The sequence below is a fragment of the Siphateles boraxobius genome, unplaced genomic scaffold (assembly GCF_051911475.1).
Source record: "Siphateles boraxobius isolate OS27281-9 unplaced genomic scaffold, OSU_SipBor_1 13, whole genome shotgun sequence".
NCBI lineage: Eukaryota > Metazoa > Chordata > Actinopteri > Cypriniformes > Leuciscidae > Siphateles > Siphateles boraxobius.
In genome coordinates, this window is record NW_027508733.1 from 2,995,212 (window position 1) to 3,008,469 (window position 13,258).

Here is a 13,258-nt window from a genome sequence, read left to right on the forward strand (position 1 = left end):
TACCTGATGTTTGGGAGACACACGAGACTGCCTATCGACTTGCTGTTGGGAGCCACTCCAGCGGAGGAGGGGGGTAACTTGACAGAGTGGGTGGCAGGACACCACCAGCGCCTTCACACTGCCTACGAACAGGTCTCAGGCCGGATAAATCAAGCAGCAGTCAAGAATAAGAGGCTGTATGATCGAACAGCCCGGGAGGCACCGTTACTACCGGGAGAAAGAGTACTGGTAAGGGACAATCGCCGCCAAGGGAAGGGTAAACTGAGCGACCGCTGGGAGTCCCAACCATACGTGGTACAGCGGCAACCTCGCCCAGACCAGCCTGTATATGCCATTAGTCCCGAAGGGAGAGCTGGCCCAGAGCGAGTGTTAAATCGGAATTTGATCCGTCCGTGTCCCAATTACCCGAAACCAGTAGAGAGAAACCCCCCGGTTGAAACACCATCGATGCCCTTGCTGTTGGGGTTGGGCAGTGGTCCCAAGGGGACTGGGCACAGAGCCGCGCCAAGTAGATCCTGCCTCACCGCCGAGGCGATCACAGCGGGGTAATCGAGGCCAGCCCCCCAACACGGTACGGAGACTGGGTGGCCGAGCCCCGTTCTAGGGACTAGAACGGTTTGGTGGGGGGTATGTCACAAGGTGACAAATCCAGCGGAACCAATTTCCACTGGGAGTGTGTTTCCCCCCGGGACAATTTCACTGACACACCGTGCGGGTTTGCTTGTTGTCAGTTGCCATGACAGTGAGAGCTGATTTAGCTAAGCTGTACCAGGTGCGGGCGTTTGGTGTGGGGATTGGTGATTGGGAAACACAGCCTAGAGAAGCAGTTAAAAGGAAAAGGAAAAGGCATTCGGGTGTGGTACTTCCCCGGGAGAAATCGATTCTTTTGGCAGTGGCTTGGATTTGCTGGGATTTTCGGAGCGGCTGTGAGGATCTGACTGGAAAGGGGTGCAACAGTGGTTGTGGGAGTACAAGCTGGAACGTGAATTGGATGTGAAGTGAGTGTACTTTGGAGATTGAGTCAAGATTGGAGAAGGTCATCACTCGAGAGAGAAAGATAAGGAATGAAACACCGGATCCGTGTGAATGCATGTTGTGTATTGCACTGAATAAGGAATTGTGAAGTGTATTGACCACAAATATAATTACCACAAAGAGTGTGAACTGATTCATCTGTGAAACCCTGATATCTTCTGCTGAGTGTGAAAGAGTGTTGAAGACGCTGTGTTCCATGCGGTGTGAAGTCCTCTGCAACTCTTCAGCTTCTGAGTACTGATCCAGCGCAACAGTGGAGGGATTGAACAGTGGAACGTTCTTCTGCCGCCGCCTTCGTGTGTGCTGCCTTTTCGGAGGAGAAACACACCCCAGCCTTAGTGTTGCCGTGGGAACCACCCAGCCCAGCCATTCTCCTGCCACCGCCTTCGTGTGTGCTGCCTGGTCGGAGGAGGGACACATTCCCAGCCTTAGTGCCTGTGAGGAGCAACCCAGCCAAGCCATTCTCCTGCCACCGCCTTCGTGGGTGCTGCCTGGTCGGAGGAGAGACACATCCCAGCCCTAGTGTCTGTGTGGAGCAACCCAGTCCAGCCGCCTTCCTGTGTGCTGCCTGTTCAGAGGAGAGAGGGGACCCTTGTCTCTGGGTGGAGCCGTCAAGGGCGGAGAGGCATCCGGAGGACCTCACACCTGCTGCTCAGTGACGCCACGGAGGAGAGCACCCTACACAGAGAGGATCTGCCTACCCGACTACCTACCTGGCCGGCAGCGAGTCCCCCTCCTGGACTCCATCGCCCCCTGAGCCGGACATCTACCGAATAGTTGACGCTTGGTAAAAACTTACCTGCTACCCACCTGTCCTGTGGAGAGAGTCTCCTCCTGGCCCGTGGCCCCGGCCCTGGTTTGCGCGGGTCGCTGCCCGCCTGTATTACGCCGAAAAGAGTCTACTTACCACTGTACTTACCTGCACGCCGGACGGGCGTTTGACTCCTTCCTCCTCTGTGGCGGCCAGTAACCCGGGCCCTCGCAGTGAACCCCACGGCCTCCTCCTCCCTGGAAAGAGAGACGAAGCCTGCGTTAAGACTTTTAATTCTTGCTTTTATTCAATAAAGATTGTTACTTTTAGAAACTCTTCTTGTCTGCCTGGTCTCTGGTACGCTCCTCGAGGTGGTCCTGGGTTTGAGGGGTGGGCGCAGTCTGGCTTGGCCCCCCTGACTTGTGACAATTCTGTCAGGCCGTTTATTGATTTCAGCTATTAATGTGTTTTTAAACCTCAACTGAATCACATCATCATCCTTTATTTCAGTAAGATCAGAGTTTAGAGAGACTGAATCTCCCTCCATCACTGACACTGACTTCACTTCATCTGTCAAACACACAGAGAACAAACAGAAACAGGGTTTGTCAGAGATTATTACTGTTAAATAACTTTATAATTGTTTACTAAATTGAATGGTTTAAAATTTACATTAAAAATAAAAAATATAAAATAACAAAAACAAAATTGTGTATGAATTCATTTAAACTGTGTCATTAAAAAACAGGTGTAAACGTTTTTGAACTCACCAATGACAGCGAGAATGAAACCCTTGATCTCACTGTTGATCAGTAATATATAAACTCCCGTATGTTCAGTTGTGGTGTTTGTGATGGTCAGAGATCCAGTTTGATTGTCCAGCTTCAGTCTGTCTCTGAATCTCCCATCAAGAACATCATCATATACAGTGATTCTGTCGGCCCGTTTATTGATTTCAGCTATTAATGTGTTTTCATCTCCAAACCTCCACTGAATCACATCATCATCCTTCATTTCAGTAAGACCAGAGTTTAGAGAGACTGACTATCCCTCAATCACTGACTTCAGTCCTGAATCACCAAACACACACACACACACACACACACACACACACACACACACACACACACACACACACACACACACACACACACACACACACACACACACACACACACACACAGAGAATAAACAGAAACAGGGTTCCTCACAGATTAAGACGATCACTTGATGGTTTATAATAGTAAATAGTTTGAAATTTAAATTTGAAATGAATATCATCATTAAACAACAGAAGCAAAATGGAGTTTGAATTAATAATTGTATCTTTATGCTGAATAAAATAAAAAAGAAGAGAAACAAATATGTAACTCACCAATGACAAAGAGAAAGAAACTCTTTCTCTCACTGTTGATCTGTAGTTTATAACCTCCAACATGTTCAGTTGTGGTGTTTGTGATGGTCAGAGATCCAGTTTGATTGTCCAGCTTCAGTCTGTCTCTGAATCTCCCATCAAGAACATCATCATATACAGTGATTCTGTCGGCCCGTTTATTGATTTCAGCAATTAATGGGTTTTCATCTCCAAACCTCAGCTGAATCACATCATCATCCTTCATTTCAGTAAGATCAGAGTTTAGAGAGACTGAATCTCCCTCAAACACTTGATTACTACCAAACGCTCCTGAAGAACAGAGTTTTTCACAGATTAAAGCTTTAAAATCACTTGATGTTGGTTTGATGAAGCTTCACTAAAATACTTTTAATCATTTAAATGTGAAATAAATAATATTCTGCAGCAGTACAAAGACAAAAGATGATTAATGAAAAAGAGAAATATATTTATATATGGAACAATAACTAAAAAAGACACTTTTACTTTAATGTTTAACGTCACACTAAAACTAATGCTGTTGATTATCTGAGCTTCATATTTAGATTATTTTAATCAATCCATAATAACTGAGTTTAGAGCTGAATTCAAACTTGATCTAACAGTAAAATCACAGTTCAATTATTTCTATATGAGAATAACAGTGAATGTTGATCCTCTCAAACTAATTTAACCAGTAATTTATCACATGGTATCAGAACTGAAACAACTGACGTCATAAAAACACATTTAAAACTCACCAACCAAACGCCACAAACACAAACAGAGCAAAACGGGGAGAAACATCTTCATCTGTTTCAGTCCACAAATATGAAGCCAAACTCTTCAAAACTGGTTCAGTAATAAAATGACAGACGCGCTGATGTGAAGCTGCTCTGTAGTAAAGTGAAGTGAAACTCTACAATCAGTTAAAAATATCTTGCTATTTATTCAGTGTTAATGCATGTGACTGTCTAACTCTAGTTTGGATGATTATTTTAGTCAAGTCAAGTCACCTTTATTTATATAGCGCTTTTTACAATAGAGATTGTTTCAAAGCAGCTTTACAGAGATAACAGGAAAATAATGTTGTAATAGTATTGTTAAATACAAAATGAAATGTCCCCAATTAAGCAAGCCGAAAGCCAATGGCGACAAAGGCGAAGAAAGGCGAAAAGGCAACAGTGCCAAGGAACCAAAACTCCATCAGTGACAGAATGGAGAAGAAAACCTTGGGAGAACCCAGGCTCAGTCAGCGGGCCAGTCCTCCTTTGGCCAATAAACGAACAGTGTATGATTATGATTCAGGCATAATCAGGTCAGAAGTCAGATGAGATTTTACACTTTGATCATTGTCACTTTGAGCTGAAGTAGGCCTCAAATTCCTGTAAGTCAATGGTGTGACATTCAACAGAAATAAACGGACCAATAACATGTTAAAAACATCTTAAAGCAACAGTTTGATCTTGTCATGAGATCCTGTGAGTGTTTGTCTCTGCTCTCTCCTGTAACTCTCTTCAGGACGTTTGTTCTTCATTTCTTATCAAATGTCTGGATTGTTTCTCCTCTCAGACTGATCTCAGAGTTTCTCTAATGGTTTTATAGAGTAGGAACAGATCGCCTGCTATAACTGTGTGTATGAAAGTGTCCTCTGATATCTTCATCTGTTTAATATTCAACAGCTATAGATTATGACCCTGCTCAGACACGCTGCTAAAGACTGTGACGTCAGAGTTGACAAAGATAATCAGTTACGAGATGCTGTTTTGAGCAAATGTTTGGATATGAGACGTGCAAATAAAGCAATAATTCGGGGTCAGTGCCCAATTCAACTCTAGAAATACTGAGGTATGGAGATGATGTTAGTTCTCAAAGCAAGCATTAACACCTGATGCTAAAGATTTCATTGCTAATAAAGGCAGAGTGAGTTGTTTCCTCACATCGCCTCTGCGTCGGGGCAAAAAAAGCTGCTCTGAAAAACAACGAAAGGACTACAGCCGACTGTCAACTACGTGCATTGAGATCTGAAAGATCCGTTGTTAATATGAGTGAGTTAGTGAGATCTGTAGAAGTGAGTTATTGAGATCTGTAGGAGTGAGTTAGTGAGATCTGTAGACGTGAGTTATTGAGATCTGTAGGAGTGAGTTAGTGAGATCTGTAGACGTGAGTTATTGAGATCTGTAAAAGTGAGTTATTGAGATCTGTAAAAGTGAGTTATTGAGATCTGTAACAGTGAGTTATTGAGATCTGTAAAAGTGAGTTATTGAGATCTGTAGAAGTGAGTTAGTGAGATCTGTAGAAGTGAGTTAGTTAGTGAGATTTGTAGAAGTGAGTTAGTGAGAGATCTGTAAAAGTGAGTTATTGAGATCTGTAGAAGTGAGTTAGTGAGAGATCTGTAGAAGTTAGTTAGTGAGTGAGATCTGTAGAAGTGAGTTCGTGAGAGATCTGTAAAAGTGAGTTATTGAGATCTGTAGAAGAGTGCAGTCTCCTGTAGAAGGTGTGTGTGTGTGTGTGTGTGGGGGGGGGGGGGGGTAATTAAATAATAGATTTTTTATATAATTTAAAAAAAAATTAATGAATGTAATGTATGAATATATCCACACAAAACAAATGACCCTCTGTAATGCCAAACCAGCAGAGGGAGCCCTCACCTGAGTACTGACTGTGTTCCACTCCCTCTGCTTCTTCTGCTCTCATTTCCTGTTTGACTGCTATTTAACCAGAGACCATTCTTATACTCATTGCAAAGTATTGCCAGTTTACCTGCCTTACCGAGCGTTATTTCCTGTTGACCCTGCTTGTCTACTGTGTATGATTCTGCCTGGTTACCTGTTTTTCGATTTTCTGGATTATCCTCTTTGTTTTGGTTGCCTGATCGGACTGATGTTTTTGCTTGGACCTTTTGCCTGCCTACTCACTCTTACCTGTTGGAATTCCCCTTTGTATGTTGAAAGATCTGACTGCTACCTTGGTTTTGACCCTCTGCCTGCCTTATCGTATTTGTTTGTGGAAACTGTCTTTAATAAACTTCCGCACATGGATTCTCACTCAGCCTCAGCGTCCTCGTTACACCCTCAATACATCTAAAATAAAAACATAATACATTTTATAGAGCTAATCAACATAAATGCTGATTTAATAATTATAAAATAATTTTTAATAACTGCCTTTTTACAGAAAAGTCTTTACAGAATAACTTTAAATTGTATTCTAACGTAGCGCTCATAGTTTTGATTTGGATACCTTCGGTTGGCCGGTCGCATACGCTCTAGCCGCATAAGTTAAAAAAAATTACGCGGCTCCCGTACTTCTCGGCCGAATGGAAATGTAATGGACTCTCTGACAGTAGATGGCACTTATGGAACAGCAGAAATAAAGCTGTTTCACTGGTAACCTCTGAACACAATGCAGCACTGTGCTTAAATAAACACAGTCCAGCTCAATATATTTCTTTAACTTCACTGTAGTTTGCCAACATACAAGCTAGCTATAGTTGCAATGTGTTATTTAGTTAACTTCTAAACTTCTATGCTTCCATCTGAGGACGTTTGGCCTGATGCCTTTTTGTCATATGACTGAGATCTGAGGATGTTCTAAAATGTACACCGTACCGTTCCCTCAAAAAGTGCCATATTTAAGGGTATAAGAGGTGATTTCGGACACAGCCATGGTCAAGACGATCTGCTGAATTTCAAACTGAGCGTCAGAACGGGGAAGAATGGTGATTTAAGTGACTTTGAACGTGTATGATAAATATAACAAATATAATAAATTATTGTGATAGGACAGTTGAAAACCAGCGTTAGAAAGTTACGGCAATAATGATTCAACGTACGACATTCAAAAATACGATTCGTTGGAGGACCGGCTACGTTTACATGCACAACTTTTGTATCAATCGGACTGAATTCAGTCCGATTGATGAATCTGAATGTAGTGTTTACATGGACGCTAAACATGTGATCGGGTTGATGTGTGCGTTTATATTTGTCACAAGCTTCAAATGGGAATCGATTTTTTGTCATGCGCACACTGCACTAATATACAGAGCTTCCCGATGTTTGCGCATAATAACTATTCTATTATATTGGTTATTTATTTGTTTTATACAGCAGACTTAATATTTATCCATTTCTGGTCATAATTTGGAGACAATGAACATATGAACCGTTGTGCCGCTGCTTATATTTACCACGCAGTACAAATGCCCTTAACCAGTCGTCTGTGGATGAGAGTCTGAAACAAGGACTGGTGGGCCGTTGTCCTGCTCCACTTCACTGACGCTGAGTGAGTGAAAGGAGAATTATAGATTTACAGGACACTCATTTATATGACACTTTATTCAACAGGAAGAACAGCTCGTTCAGCACGTCATACATCATTATGCTATGCGCAGTCCTTTCAGTTTCGGTTTTCAATCCGATCAAGTGTTTACATGTCCTCTCAATTGGATTAGAAAAGGAATAAACCACCCCTTTCAATCCGGTCGAAATTTCATTCACATCGAGCTCATTAGGATCGATTAAGGTGTTTACATGAAGGCTTTTCAGTCCGATTGATGCGTCAATGCGTTTACTAACGAATTATTTGGTTGCATGTAAACGTAGCCTGTTGCAATGAGCCATTTGTGAAGCGCACTTATTGACTGTGCTGGTGTAACACCGAGAACACAGAGAAAGTCTCGCGACCCCCTACAGAATAATCCGCGACCCACTGGTTGAGAAACACTGAACCAGACTCTCCCCTGTGAAGGCCTCATCGACACCACAGCCGACACTGATCCTCAACAAACTCGACCATACCGGCGTGACTCCGATCGTGACAACCAGATGAACTGGATAATATTCTGATTGTTCCAATCAAATCTGACTTCTGACCTATAATGCTGCCTGAATCATAGTCATACACTGTATCAATCATACACCATTATATGAAAACTGAACTTAGCTGGACAATGACATGGTTTTCTCCAGAGCGGGTATATATATACTTTTTTACAACAAAAATTAAATATCACTGAACTTACTTAAGCTGGGGTGTATTCCAGAAAGCTGGGTTAACTTACCATCAGCTTAATTAAGCTTTGATTAACCCAAAACCTGCTTACTACGGGGTATGTCGGTTCCAAAACACCTGTGAGGAGTTAGTTTAATCAACCTCCTATTGGTAACCCAGAGTTAATGCGCGCGCACTGCGAGTACATAAAGACATTTTCAATGGATCGCCGATTTCAGGAGTCACCATGGAAACAAAGGGAGAAAAAAAGCGAGTTACATACTTCGGTGAAACTGAGTTGGAGGTTTTAATGCTTGCTTATGAAGACTATAAGCCCATTATAACTAAAAAAAGCAATACTGCTGCATCAGCAAAATAAAGAGAGTTGGCTTGGCAAAAAATAACGGACAGAGTAAATGCGTGAGTTTAGAAAATTATAAATGGGCTATTTTCCCCTTTCATTGTGACACAAAAATTCTTTGGGGCATGTAGTAAAAATAGAAAAGTATTTACTTGTTGGCCTCAATACATTTCTTAATATTACAGTAGTAATGCACATAATTGGCTAGTTATATGTTGGCTTCTTGTTTTATCAGGTGTTAGCCAAGTAAAAATGAAACACAAAAACATTCTCCAGCAAGGTAATATTTTCTAAACTTACTAAACTTGTCACTGACGCCATGTAATTTAGTATTCAGTGTAATTTAGTTTTCTATATAGCCAATAGAAAGAAGGCTGAGGCCTGTAAAACAGGTGGGGGTCCACCTCCCCCTGCCCTCACCCCAGCTGAGGAGCTGGCACTGTCCCTTAATAAAGGGCGACCTGTGGTCGATGGGATTCCAGGGGGCAGTTTGTCAGACTCAGCTACCAAGACAAGTGGCTTAGTAAAATGTAGGTGTACCATATTAATACTTATGATTTATTGATGTTTTCACTGTTTTTGTCAGTGTTTTAATAAAGAAAATCTTCAACACTGTCACCATTTTTAAATGCATTTTACAGTCATTGATTCACTTGTGCAGTATGCACGCTGCTTTGACTGCATATTCTGTATACTGTAATACTGTTAGTAGTACTCTTAGATGTCCCTAATGTCCTTCTTTATTAGTTGTATTTGTTTAAGAATATATATGTGAGTACTGAATATGCATCCTCATGAATCCCTCTCACCTCTCAGTGTGGCAATGTTGTGAAGAACAACACAAGCAGCTGTGATGTCACATGACCTTTCTGGGCTGACCCTGAGCCCACACAGGCACTGAAACCTTGCCTTCAAGATGCCTATGGTCATTTCCACCTTGACCCGTGTTCTGCTGAGGGCCAGGTTGAATTGTGCCTGTGGTCCAGGCTCAGGTTCAGGGTAGGGTGTCATCAGGGCCGGAGTAGGGCCACTTTTCAGCCCGGGATTTTCAGGCCCAAGACCGGCCCACTTTTTTGGAAATTGGATAAATTAAGCAACAGTTCAGCTCTTACTATTGTGTAGTATGTATTAATACCATGGTTCAACAAATAATGTAAAGGTTAAATAATAATTCACTTAAGCTGAGAAGTTAACAATAAATATCATGGTCATTACCACAATATGATACCCATGTAGAAAAATGATAATCAACTCCTTTACTACAACCACTTCTGAACAAACAATACATTTTGGTTTATCATGTACCGTCATATACTGCTCTTTCTTACATTAAATAACTTTAATTCATATTGTTTACTCTGATATCCTCTCTACCTGTCCCTAGTCATGGCCTCCTCATTTTCAGTGGGGGACTGGCTTATCTGCTGCTCAGAACTTCAGAAGCTAAAAAATAATAATTAAGAGGTAATTTTACTGCATATACAGATCAAGCTTGAGTTTTGTTTTCAATATGCATAATATTTGCAAAGTCTATGAATCGCCATATATTGGGTGATACAAAAAGGCTAATATTGTAATTAAATGTAATATTTTGCTTGTGAATCTGTAACAAGTAGAATTAGGTACTGCACCTTTAAGATGGAACGTAGCCTGCCCTACTCTGTTACTCCCTCACTCAGAGTGGGCAGTCAATATGAGAAGCGCGAGCTGTGAACATCGCATGTATGCGTGCAAGCCCGTTTTATATTTCTGTTGTTCTTATTCTGCTTTTATTTCTATTTCAGTAACGCAGTTTTTGTTAGCGGTGTGTGTTGCAAAAAGCCCATGTGTGCGTGTGACCGACGACGACGTTGATAATAAATCACCACAGTGGAATATCAGTTCTTTGCTTACACCTGACTACAACCATTTAGACAAACTATCCGGCTCCTTTTGATTAAAAGCGTTGCTAATGCTAGACATTACTAGGCCTATCTCTCTTTACCTGTTGCCACTTGTGTTGCCCCTGACGCGTACTGTTACGGTAGGGCTGTTTTCTACCTGAGAAAATGTTTTAGAAAAGACGGGCTATGGACCCAACCAACTCTATTTGGGAGGGGAGAACTCCCTCACCTGGTACAACCCATGCATAGGCTGCGCGCTGCGAATGCGGAACGCGTGTAGCCTATTTTAAGAAAAGATAACGTGACAAAAAAAAAATTATTCCTCGACCGGCCCAAAAGTGAAGCGGCCCACCGGGAAATGTCCCGGTTCTCCCGATTACCCACTCCGGGCATGGGTGTCATCATATAGGGCAGACAAGGGTACCCTCTATCCCCCAGCAAGTAACCATTGATGTGTCCTATAATGGTAGTTAAAGTGTATAATTGCATAAAAAAACATTAAAAAAAAACATTGTGTAAGGCAAAACATACCATGTTGAAATTTGTGGCACAATGATGACTCCCTAAACATTCTGGCATCATGTACAGACCCTGGCCATTTGGCTTCAACATTAGTGATGAGGTGGGTTGCATCAGATATTACCTAGTTAGTGGGGACCAGTAATGAGGGTGATTTAATGGTTTAAACACCCAAACATTTAGCACCCAAAAAATCTATTGTAACCTGCACATGATGCTATGGATTGACTTCCTATTAACATAGTCTCCTTCATTGACTGAAGGAGCTATAATGGGAATGTGGGTTCCATCAATGCACCCAATCACATTTGGGAACCCTGAAATTGAAAGTTATATAATTAGAAACATTTAAAATTATTGTGACTATACAGTATGGATAGATTAAGTAGTGCTATGTAACTAAAATGGTCTGTCATAGAATATCATAGAATGGACAAACCCGCCACTCTGTGGAATTCCTCTTTAATGACCCTCAGTGGTTTATGGCCAGGGAACTGCACAAAAGTGTGTAGGAACCGTTTGAGCGCAATGCATACTGTACGAACAGCCTTACACACAGTTGCCTGTCCCACATGCTCTGCATCGCCCACATTGTAGAGAAAACTCCCCGTAGCAAAAAAGCGCAGAGCAATAGAAAGAATTTGTTCGGCACTAAGCGCTGACCCGCGGTTTGTCACGTTTGAGATGTGTGGTTTTAGTAGGTTTGTTAAATAAATTAACGACTCCCTAGAAAAACGATAGCGTTCCTGCAAATATTCGTTCGGATAAGAAAAGACATCGATACGTGGTCTTATCACCCTCTCACGGCGAAAAAAAACCCCGTATGATCTGTGCCTTTACGTCCACAGGATCCTCATCAAAAGGGCACGCCATACTCGGAAACGTCTCTGAAACAAACTAACCCTGCAACATAACCTGCTCCGGTGAGCTGTTTTTAGTTTGAGTTCACTCCTGGGGCCTTTATCAATAAGGAAGTTCAACCAACTCTGATTTAAAACTTGAACTCTGAGCTGACTTACCCTGAGATGGGAAACTCTGAGTTTTCGGTTTCAGAACAGCTGAATTGAGCTGGTTCAATCACCTCTGAGTAGGTTGACTCTGAGTTAAGCACGTGCCCCACGACTATGAAAAGCCATGATCAATGGACCTCCGAAATAACTATTCACCATGGCAACTGCACCCGACAAAAAGACGTCCACATGTTCCGAGTCAATACACATGTAGGCCTATAATTCTTATTCACTGTTATATTATCAGGTGAAAACTGACAGAAAGGTAAGTTGTTGAACTAATACTCATTTTCATGGTATCCCACATTAAAAAAAAAAAAATTGGCAGCAACTAAAAATGAACAATAAATTCATAATTCAATCAGTTAAATCTTTAAGCATAAAAGGTTCATGGCTGTATGCTACATGACTCTACAAACATTTGACATATTAAATAAATATAATTCAGTGTCTATTTCAATTTGGAGCAGCTGTTTCCACACAGTATAATGCTCTTTTCACATAATTAAATGTTCTCTAATCCAACCTATTACATTTTTTTAATTAGGCTAATGAAATTAACATTTGACTTCTACTGGGCCGACAGCAAGAAGGCTGGACCTGCACCATCACTGATAGATGAAGAGGAGATACACAATATTGGAAGAATATTAAAATCCAACAGGAAAAAGAATAACTGTTGCTTCTGTATTTGTAGGAAATTAAGATGACCAAATAAATTGTGAATAATTTGTGTGTATTTAACAGCTGTGGTGGTTACGGCATATATCTCAGACTATCCTTCCATTCCATACCGTAATCTCTTTCATTTTCGGAAGGAGCAATGATGGGAATATGCATGTCATCAATGCATCCAACAACATTTGAAAATTCTAAAGGAAAATAATTATTAGGTCACTTCCAGAGGTCACAACAAGATGTTATCAAGTGAACGTCATTTATCAGATTAGCCTCATTTAAACTGTTTTCTCCACCACTGTCCTGCAATCCTGTGAAACTCCTCTTTGATGGATCTCATGAGTTTGTGTCCAGGAAACAACACAAAAACTCTCAGAAAGAGCGTGAGAGATTGAGGGACATTTTCCTTCCCGCTCTGATACAGCAGCTTTACTAATGTGCTCTCTCCGATGATATATAGAAAAATGTGCAAGTAATGAATTAACTGCACTGCAAAAAATTCTTTTCTTGCTTAGCAATTTTGCCTTGTTGTTTCCAGTCAAAATATCTAAAGATTATTAAATCAAAATGCATTTACTAAAAGAAAAACTCCGGGTTTATATAAGAAAACCTGCTCCTGACCAGGTTAGGTTCACAGAGTAAGTTACCATGGTA

At 41.4% G+C, this 13,258-nt stretch overlaps 1 protein-coding gene across 1 annotated transcript; it reads right to left on the reverse strand.

The window, feature by feature from the left end:
- Positions 1-696: 696 nt before the first annotated feature.
- LOC143736289 (uncharacterized) lies at positions 697-2,843 on the reverse strand. Its single transcript, XM_077227032.1, has 5 exons — positions 2,557-2,843; positions 2,207-2,356; positions 1,955-2,043; positions 1,835-1,913; positions 697-815 (listed from the first exon to the last, which is right to left on the reverse strand). The coding sequence occupies exons 1-5, from the start codon at positions 2,798-2,800 to the stop codon at positions 697-699; spliced, it is 681 nt and encodes a 226-aa protein (XP_077083147.1). The 5' UTR covers positions 2,801-2,843.
- Positions 2,844-13,258: the final 10,415 nt, after the last annotated feature.